The 15,180-nt window shown below is 46.5% G+C and overlaps 1 protein-coding gene across 2 annotated transcripts in view; it reads right to left on the minus strand.

Annotated features, from left to right (window-relative positions):
* ttc33 (tetratricopeptide repeat domain 33) overlaps positions 1–15,180 on the minus strand; it is a 71,627-nt gene that overhangs the window by 6,886 nt on the left and 49,561 nt on the right. For both annotated transcript variants that reach the window (XM_084325334.1, XM_084325333.1), the window contains exon 5: positions 14,671–14,802. In XM_084325334.1, the coding sequence (XP_084181460.1) occupies positions 14,671–14,802 (132 nt within the window). The remainder of the gene's footprint in view (positions 1–14,670; positions 14,803–15,180) is intronic.

Below are 15,180 nucleotides of genomic sequence, written 5' to 3' on the forward strand. Positions count from 1 at the left end.
TTCTTTTCACCTGACAGCGAGGACTCTCATTGGCTGAGTGTAATGCGTGGGAGGATCACACTACCTCACCCAGATCCCTTCCTCGCTGAGCAGGCGCCCCGACCGACCTGTAGGAGTCGGCTGTTTTACAACGACCGGGACCCACCCCACCGGCTTCCCACCTGCTGACAATTGTGTCAGTATGGACGACCGACCAAGCCGGAGGTACCGCGGCAGCTGGATTCGAACCCACGGTCTCTGCGGTGGTAGGCAGATGCTTAGTCCGCTGCGCTACCCGGCCGCCCTTAGCCCCACCCCTTTCATAACTCATTAACCACTTGTCCCAGAGACTTATGGGAGGCATCATTGGACTCAGCAGAGAGTTCCGCTGTAGAGCTGCTCTTAACGATTCTATTAAAGCTCAATGCTACTTTGAGAGCAGCTGCACAATGGAGGGTTGCAGCTCATCATGAAGTACGTGCTTGTTTTTCTACGGAGAGAGAGAGCGGTAGAGAGAGAGAGTGGTAGAGAGAGAGAACGATAGAGAGAGAGGTAGAGAGAGAAAGCGGTAGAGAGCGGAGAGAGAGAGCAGTAGAGAGCGGTAGAGAAAGAGGTAGAGAGCGGAGAGAGAGCAGTAGAGAGAGAGTGGTAGAGAGAGAGAGGTAGAGAGAGAGAGGTAGAGAGAGAGCGGTAGAGAGAGAGAGAGGTAGAGAGAGAACGGTAGAGAGCGAGCGGTAGAGAGCGAGCGGTAGAGAGAGAACGGTAGAGAGAGAGTGGAGAGAGAGCGGTAACGAGAGAGCGGTAGAGAGGTAGAGAAAGAGCGGTAGAGAGAGAGAGCGGTAGAGAGCGAGCAGTAGAGAGAGGTAGAGAGAGAGAGTGGAGAGAGAGCGGTAGAGAGAGTAGAGAGAGAGAGAGCGGTAGCGCCCAACTTCACGGCAGTGCTACCCTTGGTGTCGTCACACACCGCACATGATTGACACTCGTCGATGCGCTAACATTTTTTTTAATTAAAAAGGTGTTGTAAGTGGTATTTTAGTTTGTTAAAATAAGTGTTAAATAGCTCTACAATCTGACAGTGACAGCCATCACTGATATAAAGTGTTTGGTCAGTAACATGGGTCTCTCAGTCCCTCCTTCTCTGCAGTAAACACAAAATACATGTTCTGGTATCCCGTTCCCACTCTATCTAACCAGGAGAGAGAACCTTAGATATTTGTACTTATTTCAAGAAATCTTGCCAAGCCAAATGTGCTTACTGCACTGGTAGATTATTTAACTTGTTTCAAGCACACATTTGCTTAAAACTAGTTTTTATTTCTTATTTTTGTCAGAGCATTTTTGCAGTGCGGAGTTCTCTCTCCTGATTGAAAAAAGTGGGAACGAGATACCAGAACAACATGTATTTTGTGTTCATTGCAGAGCAGGAGGGACTGGGAGGGACCCTACTTTTACTACACACACAACACAAACCCATACATGCATGTGCACACACACAGCCCATTTAGCCACGCCCCCTTTTGATAGCTGCTTGTCCTAGAGACTTGTAGGAGGCATCGTAATTTCAGTAAGGTTAGCACAGCCCTTGTACTTGTCCAGGCTTCTTATACGTGTTCAGAACATCTCCTGGAAAAAAGCATCCAACAAAAGAACAGATCTATAGTGAACTGCCCCCAATAACGACTATTGTGACACTTTGAAGAGCAATCTGGTCACTGCTATCGTGCAAAGGAACAAATAATATCTGATGTCCTTCCATGGTGGCTTCCCCAAATCAATGAGAGGAAGCAGGCCTCACACATTTCCTGACAGTCTCCAGGGACGCAGGACTCACGGTCCAGGAACCGGGAGAAGCAAGGAGGGACTGGGAGGGACCCGTGTTACTGACCAGACACTCTATATATCAGTGATGGCTGTCAGAATATAGAGCTATTATTGACATGTAGACCACTTATTTTAACTTTAACCGCAGTTGCCACTGATCTCTCTACAAAATCGCTACCAATGAGATAAGCAACTTGGCTTGTGTCTGTTCTTGTTCTGGAGTTTTCCTACAGCATTAAAAACTGACCTATGACCTCGGCAGCATTCTGCGCTGTGCCTCGCGGTGTGAGCAGTGTGCTGATCGTGTGCTGATTGTGTGCAGGCAGCTGCATAGACAAAATAGGTTTCTTGTAGAGGGAGTTGAATGTTTTGAGGTGTGATGAACGTGTGAGATCCAGACGTCCTTGGTTGGACCTGCAACACTGACAAGTGATCCATCCGGACTCTTTCTCGCCTCGTCTTGAATTTAGAGAAGTGTCTCTAGTCTACACTATTCTCTACACTCTACACACTATTCTCTTCTACACTCAGGCCATGGCCAGACGAAAACGAAAAAGATCAAAATCGTTTTAGTCTGGACAAGGCCTCATTCACACTGTCACCCTTCCACCCCGAACTATGAATCACTAAAGACACTTTTTAACTGCTGCCTGTGACCCACCGTCACCTCCATTCATATGTAAATACTGATCGGAACGTGCAATGTTACTCACTGTGCCTTGTATATATATATATATATATATATATATATATATATTTATCTATTTTTACCTTATTTTCTAGCACTCGCTTGTATTTAAATATGTTTAAGTTAAGTATTGTGTGATTTTGTGTGAAGGGCGGACTAGCAAAGTAAGATTTTCATTGTATGGCAAACTGTCTGGTTAACTGTGCATATGACAATAAACAATCTTGAATCCTGAATCTCTAAGGCCACGTTAACAAGCACAACAGTGCAGACGGACAGATAACTGTAATACAATACAATACAAAATAATATGAATATAGATGTTAGGCTACTTAGCTTTCTCTTTGAAGAATGGAGATGCAGAGGGTAAGACAATTCTCATATTCTACCTACAGTATTGTTTGACAGTAGGGCTGCAGCTATCGATTATTTAAATAATTCTACAGATTAGTCAATCAATTAATCGGATAAGAAATACCTTTGCTTCATTGATGAGCAAAAGAGAAAATAAACATGCCAGCTGCTCGCTAAATGTCAGCCGACATGCAGGTGCAGCTGTCCACATGTTCTAAAATGTATTTACTGTTGACCATAAAGTCAAAAGTATTTTTCTCATCAATTGAAACCCAGCTCTATGAATTCTCAGATCGCATGGTTAACTTAGCATGATAGCTTCAAAAATGGCTATTGGGCAATACACTTATCAACAACAGAGCTCATTGGGCCGCCTCAATGCTTGTGATGTTGAAATGGGAGCAGTCACCAACTTCTCCAAAAGCTTTTAACTTATTGAGGTCGGTGAAGAGGCTTCATTAAAGTACTGTTTGATTTATGCAGATGAAATATGTAATATGTAAAATATATTATACACCCATGGTAAATCAGTGTTGGGTATTGGAATAGTCTTGTTTTATCTCTCTGCCAACTGGGTCCAGATGGGGGAAAAGGCACTTCACAAAAAACACACATTACTTTCACAATCTACACACTCACATATGGTTTCTCTCTCCTAGGGTTGACATTTAGCCTCTTCTGGGATTGACCTTTTACCCTTACACACTAAACTGCATGTGCCAGACGCACACTCATAGGAAGAACGAGCACATACAACATGCACATACATAGACATTTAGACTTATTTCGAGAACATGATCCCAAAATACGGACACACTGAAATAAGAACGCACACACGCAACGTGCAAAGGAGAGTGCACGACAATACACACAACAAGCATTCCTAGGAGTCGTGCAGGTTATTTAAGGTGAAAACCTCCATTGTGCCGAGATTCTGTTCATTGAAAGACTCCCTGATGCATCAGCTTAGTATAGATTTTTGACTGAAGAAAGTCAAGAAACTTGTAAAAATCCTTTGTATTATTGTATCATTGATACTCGCAATATTCTCTGTAATTTTTTTTATTTCAACCTCAACCCATTATAATCAGTCTTTGAATTGAAGAATAGTGGTAAACTCCTCCACATCTTGTGTGTGTGTGTGTGTGTGTGTGTGTGTGTGTGTGTGTGTGTGTGTGTGTGTGTGAGGTCAAATATGCTAAATGTGCTGTATTCTATGGTGAATGGGAACAACAAGTGAGTGAAATTATCTCTGATTACACAACCAGATTAGATTTAATTGATTCATCGCCCCTGCCACTCATCATGAAGCTTGAAGCAGTCAGACAAATAGCCCTGGTCAAAGTTCAGCACCTATTCTCAAATGTACATATTCCTCGCAAATTTCTCTGTGAGATGAACAATAAAACCGTACAGATGGTGAGACAATGGACTGGACTGAACACTCACTCAACACGGGACATCATATTCCATACCATGCGGAGGGGCGGCCTGGGTGTTCCCAACTTTGAATGGACGTACATTGCCACAAGACTCAGTCATCTTCTCAACATGCTGAACAGTGACGACCAGCACGTCAGAGAGCAGGCCAGAGCCTCTCTGTTCCTAGACCTGCAGAGACGCAAGGTCCCCCTGGCGTGTGGGTCGGATCCAAACTTCCTGGGTTACAAGAAGAAAGCTAGTGGAAAGCTGGACAGCCGCGCCCCCGGATTCGGGGTGTGGTCTGACTGGCCAGACCTGAATGACCTATGCGGTTGGTCCAACGTGGCCCTGGAGTGGGTGGGGCCGGACTCAGACGCTGTTAACGTTTCTGAGGAGATCATCTCTGACCCTACCATCTCTGTGAAGGCCACCATTGACATCTGTGGAACGTGGCATGAACTGCCACTTACCAATGCCCGTGGCCATCTCATGTCGGCACAACAACAACGGCAACGTCAACACTGGACTGAGCTTAAACTGCAAGGGAAGCTTGCTTGTCTCCCTGCCGCTGACCACTCTGTCTCGCACGCAGTTTTTAAAAATGTAGCTATTGATGAGAGCATCATAATTTTTACTTTAAAAGCTAGGCTACAGGTTTTACCATCAATGCTCAACCTTTCCATCTGGTTCCCTGGCAGTCATAGCCCACACTGGATACACCATGGTCACGAACAGACAACAGAAACCATGTCTCACATACTCAATGGCTGTCATGCATACAAAGGGCTCTACATTTGTAGGCATGATAGGATTGTGAACCTGATTGCAGACAGTGTCAGTTCCACACTCGGGTCACCTGCAACATATAAGCTGTATAAACACACCAGTGTGAAGCCTATATGCTCAATCTGTGTAGGGACAATTCACTGTTCTCTGACATTTCAGCAAACACCCCCGATGTTGTTATTGTTAATGAGAATAACAGAGAGGTTCTCATCCTGGAAGTTGGTTGCACGTTTGACTACAGTCTAGAGGAAGCATTTACAACCAAAATGTTAAAATATCAACTGTTAGACCATACCATTTCACAACTCGGCTACAACTGTAAACTTTTAGTCTTCATATTTGGAAGCCTGGGTCATGTCCATAAGTTGGGTGTTAGAGGCCTTCAGTTGGCCGGTCTTCCGAAGAGAAGAGCCAAACAATTAGCTAAATATTGCTCAGTGTCAGCAATTATTGGCAGCCGGGCAATTTGGAGAAGACGCTGCTATCTGTACCCATGAGCTGTGTGTTGATTGTCAGGTTCATCATCCGTGTGAGTCTGTAACTTTGATTGCCACTGTGGCACGATTGTATCCGAATAATCCCACAATGTACAAGCGCACTGTTAATATTTGTGTCCTTTAAACCTTGTTTTTATGTGGACATAAATAAAATATTCTAAATGTGTGTGTGTGTGTGTGTGTGTGTGTGTGTGTGTGTGTGTGTGTGTGTGTGTGTGTGTGTGTGTGTGTGTGTGTGTGTGTGTGTGTGTGTGTGTGTGTGTGGCAACAACCTCTGTGTAGCTCTCAGAGTGAAGAAAGAACAGGTGAGAAAGCGAGAAAAATAGTTATCGTTTTTGTTTCAGCTTGAAATTATCCTGAACGTTTGACACTTTCTGTCATTTCCTCTGGCCCGTCTCTCTTCTCTTAAAACCCGTTGCATGCCAACGTTAGCAAAACGGCATAAACTCGGTTTCACGGTTCTCGCGGTCTGCGCTGCCTTTAATAATCATCCGTGCGAAATACTGTATATAGTTATACGGATTAGGGCGAAGAATTTCCACCGATGCTTTTTGGTAACGGAGGAATCGTCTCTCAGCCCTAAACCAGCGTGGAGGAAAGCTGAGCTGCTCAGTAGTAGCTTCTATAGTGTCGCCCGAGGGCGTAGGTCTGGTTTAGAGGGGGATGGGGGGGGTCTGTGAGTCCTCCCCCAGGAGGGTTAGAGGGGGAGGGAGGGGGGGTCTGTCAGTCCTCCCCCAGGAGGGTTAGAGGGGGAGGGGGGGTCTGTCAGTCCTCCCCCAGGAGGGTTAGAGGGGGAGGGGGGGTCTGTGAGTCCTCCCCCAGGAGGGTTAGAGGGGGAGGTCTGTCAGTCCTCCCCCAGGAGGGTTAGAGGGGGAGGGAGGGTCTGTCAGTCCTCCCCCAGGAGGTTTAGAGCGGGAGGGGGGGTCTGTGAGTCCTCCCCCAGGAGGGTTAGAGGGGGGGGGGGGGGTCTGTCAGTCCTCCCCCAGGAGGTTTAGAGGGGGAGGGAGGGTCTGTCAGTCCTCCCCCAGGAGGTTTTGAGCGTCAAAGACGTAATTTTCTGCATTCTGGTGTAGCGTTACCTTTCTGCACCAATTTCATCTTTTTCTGCATCGATTTATGGTGGAAATATTTATGTAAAAGGGAAAGACAACATTCAGGTACCAGCTGACACAAATATAATGAAATATAACCTAAAGTCTGCAAGGACAGTATGGCCCTGTAGGGGTGTCTGAAATAGTTGGTTAATATATAGTTGCAGGTAAGAGGGATATATAAATGTTTGTGACCCTTATTTTTTTTTTCCTCTTTTGGGGTACGCCTATGGTATCTCCTCATACCGACAAACTATCAAGTGTTTGTCTGCCCTGGGAAGGAAGCCCTCTGGCCAGTGTGTGGCTAAAGCCAATGTCAGGGAATAGAATAGAATAGAATAGAAATACTTTTATTATCCCGAGGGAAATTTGACACTGCAAATCGCTCAACATTTAAACATTTAGACAGAACAGGTCACGAATAAGAATAACAAAACAAATTGCACAGTGCTGTTTCAAAACTAAGAGTCCAGGAAGATGGTAAGTAACTGTCACTCTGTGCCCAGTGATGCAGTGAGGCACAGTGATGCATTGTATAGTCTGATGGCTGTTGGAATGAAGGACTTCCTGTGCCGTTCAGTGCTGCATTTAGGTAGTGTGAGCCTGGCACTGAACATGCTCCTCCTGTCAGCCAAGTCTGTGTATACTGGGTGGGAGGGGGGTTTTCCCTGATGGCCTGGAGCTTAGCAAGGCTCCTCCTCTCCGCCACCCTCGCTAGGGAGTCCAGCTCCACCCCAACCACGCTACTGGCCTTCCTGACCAGCTTATCCAGCCTGTTTGTGTCCCCTGCTCTCAGTCAGCAGGTCACAGCGTACAAGAAGGCGCCCGCCACCACAGACTCATAGAACATCCTCAACATCCTTGTACAGACGTTGAAGGATCTCAGCCTTCTCAGGAAGTAGAGTCGGCTCTGGCCCTTCTTGTACAGGGAAGTGGCATGTGTCCTACAGGGAAGTGGCATGTGTCCTACAGGGAAGTGGCATGTGTCCTACAGGGAAGTGGCATGTGTCGGGAAGTGGCATGTGTCCTACAGGGAAGTGGCATGTGTCCTGCAGGGAAGTGGCATGTGTCCTACAGGGAAGTGGCATGTGTCCTGCAGGGAAGTGGCATGTGTCCTACAGGGAAGTGGCATGTGTCCTACAGGGAAGTGGCATGTGTCCTACAGGGAAGTGGCATGTGTCGGGAAGTGGCATGTGTCGTGCAGGGAAGTGGCATGTGTCCTACAGGGAAGTGGCATGTGTCGGGAAGTGGCATGTGTCGTGCAGGGAAGTGGCATGTGTCCTACAGGGAAGTGGCATGTGTCGGGAAGTGGCATGTGTCGTGCAGGGAAGTGGCATGTGTCCTACAGGGAAGTGGCATGTGTCCTACAGGGAAGTGGCATGTGTCCTGCAGGGAAGTGGCATGTGTCCTGCAGGGAAGTGGCATGTGTCGTGCAGGGAAGTGGCATGTGTCCTACAGGGAAGTGGCATGTGTCCTACAGGGAAGTGGCATGTGTCCTACAGGGAAGTGGCATGTGTCCTACAGGGAAGTGGCATGTGTCCTACAGGGAAGTGGCATGTGTCCTACAGGGAAGTGGCATGTGTCCTACACAGGGAAGTGGCATGTGTCCTACAGGGAAGTGGCATGTGTCCTGCAGGGAAGTGGCATGTGTCCTACAGGGAAGTGGCATGTGTCCTACAGGGAAGTGGCGTGTGTCCTACAGGGAAGTGGCATGTGTCCTACAGGGAAGTGGCATGTGTCCTACAGGGAAGTGGCATGTGTCCTACAGGGAAGTGGCATGTGTCCTACAGGGAAGTGGCATGTGTCCTACAGGGAAGTGGCATGTGTCCTACAGGGAAGTGGCATGTGTCCTACAGGGAAGTGGCATGTGTCGGGAAGTGGCATGTGTCCTGCAGGGAAGTGGCATGTGTCCTACAGGGAAGTGGCATGTGTCCTACAGGGAAGTGGCATGTGTCCTACAGGGAAGTGGCATGTGTCCTACAGGGAAGTGGCATGTGTCCTACAGGGAAGTGGCATGTGTCCTGCAGGGAAGTGGCATGTGTCCTACAGGGAAGTGGCATGTGTCCTACAGGGAAGTGGCATGTGTCCTACAGGGAAGTGGCATGTGTCCTACAGGGAAGTGGCATGTGTCCTGCAGGGAAGTGGCATGTGTCCTACAGGGAAGTGGCATGTGTCCTGCAGGGAAGTGGCATGTGTCCTACAGGGAAGTGGCATGTGTCCTACAGGGAAGTGGCATGTGTCCTACAGGGAAGTGGCATGTGTCCTGCAGGGAAGTGGCATGTGTCCTACAGGGAAGTGGCATGTGTCCTACAGGGAAGTGGCATGTGTCCTACAGGGAAGTGGCATGTGTCCTACATTATTTAAAAGTCAAAAGCATGTCTGAATATATGGTATTTAAGGGCCTTATTTGTAACCTATCTCCTTATACTACATGATACTGAAATGGAATTTTGGAACCCGTTCTAATGCCTGGCTGATCCTTAAGGTCCCCTGAGTTCACTCAGAACAGGGTAAATCTGCATTTTGCTACGATGCCCCTCTAGCTCATGGAATGAAGTCCAACAGTCCTTAAATCTTGAGATTATCCCCTCTATTGGAGACATTAAAACCTTGATCTCCAACCTTATCAAGTTGTACACGTTTTAATTGATTTGTTATCCTTGCTTTTTTTGCCGTGTCATGTTGTCTTATTGTTATGATTCTATATGCTGTGTGATTGTATATGCCTTTATGCTTATTTCTGTATGTACACTCGACGGGACTGTAAACGAGGGAAACCTCAGTCGCCTTTCGAGTTTAAATAAAGGTTTGAAGATGTCTCCTATTTGTTTCTGAAGCCCAGACCACAACAGCTAGGGTTCACCGCCAGCGGTTCCGACTTACAAGGTTCTTTAACAATAATGATAATAAATCATTTAAGTTTCTTTGTCACATATAAGGTACATGTACATTACAGTGAACTGCTTGGTTCTGAATGACCCTCCTGAGATTGTGCAAAAAACCAACCACACCCAAACTCTTTAACAGCCCCTTTTATGTGAAAAAACATCTCCATTTACTGTGTCTCTATTTTACTACCGGCTATAAAAAACCTTAATGGACCTTACATTAGGGCCAACACTGTGTGACTGGCTCGCTCACCTGGTACGGCAAAAGCAAAACAAAACCTCCCGTCAACGTTTTTGACAAATTAACTGGAAAACAAGTCTAGACCCAGTGTGATAAAGTGTTTTACAACATTGCGTCTCGAAGCATCTTCTCCCCTCCTGACGAGCCGCCCACCCCCGGCAGACGGAACAGTCCCTCTGGTCTGAGGACCTGTGTTTATGTAATGACCTGCTGCTGAATAGGGACTGTTATCACGCCGCTCTCAAGGTATTCTCTTAGGGGGGGGGGGACAGAAAAGTGACAGCGAAAATAATAAAAACTTGAAAACGTTAATTGAATTTAGCTACTTCCTCATTCCCCCGGCGTGAGGCGGAGAGTGGGGGGAAATGAAAGAGAAGAAGAGAAGAGACTCTGAGAGCGAGAGAGAGAGAAAAGAGATGGGAGGGGGGGGATTCTCTGCCCTCCGCTTTGCTCAAACAAGCGCTCCGCAAACATGTCGACGCACAAGTCCCAAAACCCGACTCAACAGGCCACTCTAAAAATAGACCTGCGGTTTATTTTTTTTCTCTCTCTCTCCCTCACACACTTACTTAATACCTCCATTATGTATGGATGTGTGTATATATTTGGCTTAGCGAATCACTCCGGTAACTTTCAACACGTCCTATTGTTGTCTTGGGTAGTAGGCCCTCCTGACAGCTCGCTAGCCCCCGGGGGCCACGAGGAGGCTGCACACACTGCAGCACCGCTAGCCCCCGGGGGCCACGAGGAGGCTACACACACTGCAGCACCGCTAGCCCCGTGAGGAGGCCACACACTAGGGTTGGGTACCGTTCACATTTTTAACCGATACCGGTACCTGTGAATCAATACCGGTACCTTTTTCTGTACTTTTGTCTAATTTTTTTTTATCTACCTCAGTTGTAAAAAATTTGTCAATTTGTTAATATATATATAATATTGCAGCGAGCGTTGTCTGCATCTAGATTTGTAAAGTGTAACCACACTTGCGACCGTTTTTCGGCTTGCCATTGCCGCGACTGCTTTGTTGTTGAATCAAGTCAAATCCTAGGTAAGCGTATATTGTGTGCGTGAACGTTGACGTGAGGCACACTTCATAGGTTTCGTTTAGCAAAAAAAAATAAAAAGATATATATATATTTCTTTACAGTACCGAAATGTGGCACCGGTGGCTCTCACGTGAATCGGTACTTTGTAGTACTGACGTGATTCAGGCGGTACCCTTAAAAGCACCGGATTCAGTACCCATCCCTACTACACACACAGCAGCACTGCTAGCCCCGAGGTTCCTGAGTTCAGCACCACTCGTTCGAAGCGGGGAGCAAGAGAGAGAGAGAGAGAGAGAGAGAGCGGTCTAGCTGTGATCGCTACACTTCATTCGTCCACACGCTCAGACGTGTTCCCCGCGACACTCTTCCAAGCAATCTTCCATGCCTCGGGCGCCTAGGCGTGCTTTGAAAGGAGGCAAAAGAGGCACTTCATCTGAGAGGCAGGTAACTGGCATGAAGGCATAAACGAGCCTCTGTGGAAATGACAGGTACATTTTAATGGCTTTGAGACGAGATGCAAAATAAAATTAAAATCACAATTCCTCACCATCTCGCCGGCTTAGCGCGTGGCGTGGACAGCGTTAAGACCGCCAGGGCCTGCTATGTAGGTTTAGTGGGTAACACTGTCGCCTCACAGCAAGAAGGTCCTGGGTTCGATTCCCGCTTGGGGACCAGGGCCCTCATTTATCAATAATGCGTAGAAAGTGTTCTATATTTGTTCCGAAGCATGGACTTTAGAATGTCTCTACGCACAGAAAATCGAGATTTATCAAACGTGCGTACACAGGTCCTACGCACACCTGAAAGTACTCCGTGTTGATAAATGCCACGTGTTCTATGCTCCGCGCTCGTGCACGATTTTAAGTATTTGCATACAGAACCGCCTCTAATTAACCATATATGGTAATGAAACACCCCCATGGCATGTAGAATAATGGACTAAGCAGACTTGAAACTTAACTGAGAGCAAGTCCTCCGTGATCGATCTCGCTCTCAGTGAAGTTTCAACGGAGGTCATCTATTCTAACCAACAAATTGAAGCTAGAAAGCATTTAGTTGTGACCAATCTTATTTGGAAACATGACACAAAATAATAGTATTTCGCTTTTTATTTTAAAGAATATTAATCGCATTTGGACTTTGGAGGTGGGTGTTGCGTCTGCCCCCCCCCACCCCCCCCCCCCCCCGCCCGTGCCAAACAAGCAGGCCAACTGTGATCTAAAAGGGCTCTTGTTTGTGCGTGAGCCCGTTATAATTGCATCGTTGGTCAGAGTCATTAACTATGGCTTCAGTGGATAACCCCGATCACCTGCATTTAAGCGATATTTTAATTACAGATACCCCAGTAATAACATTACAATTTTATTCAATACAATGCGTGCCTTCCTCCCGGTCACCAGCAACGACATGTATCAGGCAAATGCGCATCGCAACATTGACTGAGTGGAATCCCTTTCTATTCACATAACTGAACTTGTGATGGAGCTTTGACAGCTACATGGGTGGTACAGTAACAGTCCATTGCTCGATCCATCTCCAATATATCACGATGGACCGTGCCGGTGGTCAAAGACCCAAGGGTGGAGAGGACTTGAATGTGCACGAGGATGGCATTTGTGCGTTTTGTTCCACGCTCCAATTTGGGTCCAAATTTGCGGTACAAATCAAGGAGAATGTGTCTCGGGTAGCGGACTCTAGTTAATATTATGTTCTCTCTGCAATTAGACTGCCCCTGATTCATTCATTCATCCCTATCTGCTATCTCTGAAAACAGTTCCCTGCGGATTCGGATAACGCTAGATATAAACCATGCTGCATTCATTCGGAAAGAAAGACCTATTCCAAATGCTATTTATAGGGTTTGACAATAATTACACTACTGTCGCTATTTTACAATTAACTATAATGAATTGCGGATCATAGGGGTGACCTTTTTTTGGAATTCGAAGCTTCGGGGCCGAGATTCGATTTTAATTCGAAGCGTTAAAAAAATAAGATAAAAAAAATAATATATATTTATTTATTTTTTTATGTTGTGGGACTTCAACTTTGTCAGTGCTGTAAAGTTTAAACCTTTTTAAATCTTAGACAAACGAAACACTTTGCTTTCATGAAATATTGTAAGCCGTCATTTGAGGCTTTATAAAAGCAGCACAATGAACACAAATCTGTCAGTGCCGAGTCCGACCTCATCTTAAATAACAAACAGCATTGCTTGTTGTAGTTAACAAAGAGAGGCAGAGTTGATTTTGCAAAAAAAAGAACAAAAATATGATTTTTTTTTCTTTTTTTTTATAATCAATTCTTTTCATATTCGAATCCCATGCCCATCGAACGAAGCTTCAAAGCTTCGAAGTATTAAGACAGCCCTAGCGGATCATATGAACACGTCAGTGTTGAAACTAATGCATGAAAGTCCGTCTCATGGTGCGTGCAGTCTTCATATTCTACCGCTTGGTGACATATACGCACGGTCTGAGCTGTGCGTAGATACACGCACAATCTCAAGCACACGTTCATTTTGATAAGTCCCACACTTTGCTTAGAAATGATCGTACGCACGGTTTACGCACATATCTGTGCGTACGCAGCACCATTGATAAATGAGGGCCCAGGTACCCAGGTGGGGGGTATCTCCTGGGCCTTTCTGTGTGGAGTTTGCATGTTCTCCCCCCCATGCTCGCGAGGGTTTCCCCTCCAGAAAAAGAGTTAAACCCAATGGAAAAACATGCTCGCTGTTCTGCACTTAGATTAGTCCCCGGGCACGGCCCCATGTCTGCCCCTGGGGGGGGGGGGGGGGGGGACAACGGGATGGGTCAAGCGCAGAGAAGAAATTTCATTGGCGACTCAAAAGAATAAAGATGTGTGTGTCATATTTGTCGTAGGGCTGAGCCCAAACGTTCGTTTGTTACGTTGGCATTCGAATTTAAAAAAAATTTAATAATTTTTTGTCCCTTCTTTTTTCCGTTTTTCTCCCATCCCAATGTTAATCGTTATGCCAATTCCCAATCCCCTTCCTGGTCGTTGCGCACTCTACCCCCTACCGTCGGTCTGGGAGGGCGGATACTATCACATGCTTCCTCCGATACATGTGTACCCAGCCCACCGCTTCTTTTCACCTGGCAGCGCGGACTCTCACTGGGAGAGTGTAACATGTGAAAGGTCACACTACCTCCCTCCAGATCCTTCCCTCGCTGTGCAGGTACCCCGACCTAACTGTAGGAGTCGCTGTTTACAACGACCCGGACCCACCGGCTTCCCTCCCGCTGACTCTGCCAATCGAGCCAGTATGACGGCCGGCCAAGCCGGAGGCAACGCTGACAGCCGGATTCGATACCAGTGTCTCTTGCGTTGGTGACGAGCGCTGAGTCCGCTGCGCCACCCAGCCGCCTGATTTTTTTTATTTTTAATAATTTATTTGTATATATTTTTTTATATTCATTCTGTTTAAACCAATGGGGTTTTTCTTCACAGTTGCAGATAAAGATTAGGCTACGCTACACTAATATTATAGTATTAAAACGGATGGTTATATACATTAAAGAAAGTTGATTTAATTGATTTAGTTGGGCTGGGGCTTCTCCCTGGGCTGGGTCTGGGGCTAGAAAGTTGATTTAATATTTGCATTTAAATTTAAATAAAAAAAAACGAAGGTTCGAACATCCGTTCGAAAAAAACCCTGACGAAGTTCGAATCCCAAAAACAGGCTTCGGGGGACAGCCTTAATGTGTCGCCCATCTCGCATGTGTGCTACAAATAAATACTTCTTCAAGTCCAGTTTCACGTAAAAAGGCTAAGGTCTATGAAGGGACAGTCAGCTGTTACCTAGTCCGGGCAGCGAAGCCCATACTCACCAAGTCCACCTCCCCCAGGCTGAGCTGGCCACGGCCCAGGGTCTGCCAACCCTCCCACCACAGGGGGCGGAGCTTCACCGCCATCTCTGCTGCCTGGACGGCTGGGAAGACTTCCTGGAGGGTGGTCAGCACCTGCAGGGCGAGGGAGCAACCCACTTCAGTTTTATCGTCACAAAAGACTAAAAAAGTCTGTGCACCGTAAATAATGTGTTGTGTTCCATATTTCACCACCTCCTTTGATGGGTTTAAAACCACTGCAATTACAGAAAAATATCCATATTTCACCATCTGCTTTTGATGGGTTTAAAACCACTGCAATTACAGAAACGGATGGATAGCCTCGCCAAAAAGCACCCCAGACCCTTCTCCACGATGTACACGACACGGGACATAACCAGCTAGGGTGTGCAGATCTTGCTCATCAAAGCCAAGTAAATCGAATCGGAACACTAGACGACCGATGCACTTGCGTACATCCGCTCCGCTAGCTACTCCCTGGTGCCTGTGGAG

The sequence above is a fragment of the Notolepis coatsorum genome, assembly GCF_963971535.1.
Source record: "Notolepis coatsorum genome assembly, chromosome: 11".
NCBI lineage: Eukaryota > Metazoa > Chordata > Actinopteri > Aulopiformes > Paralepididae > Notolepis > Notolepis coatsorum.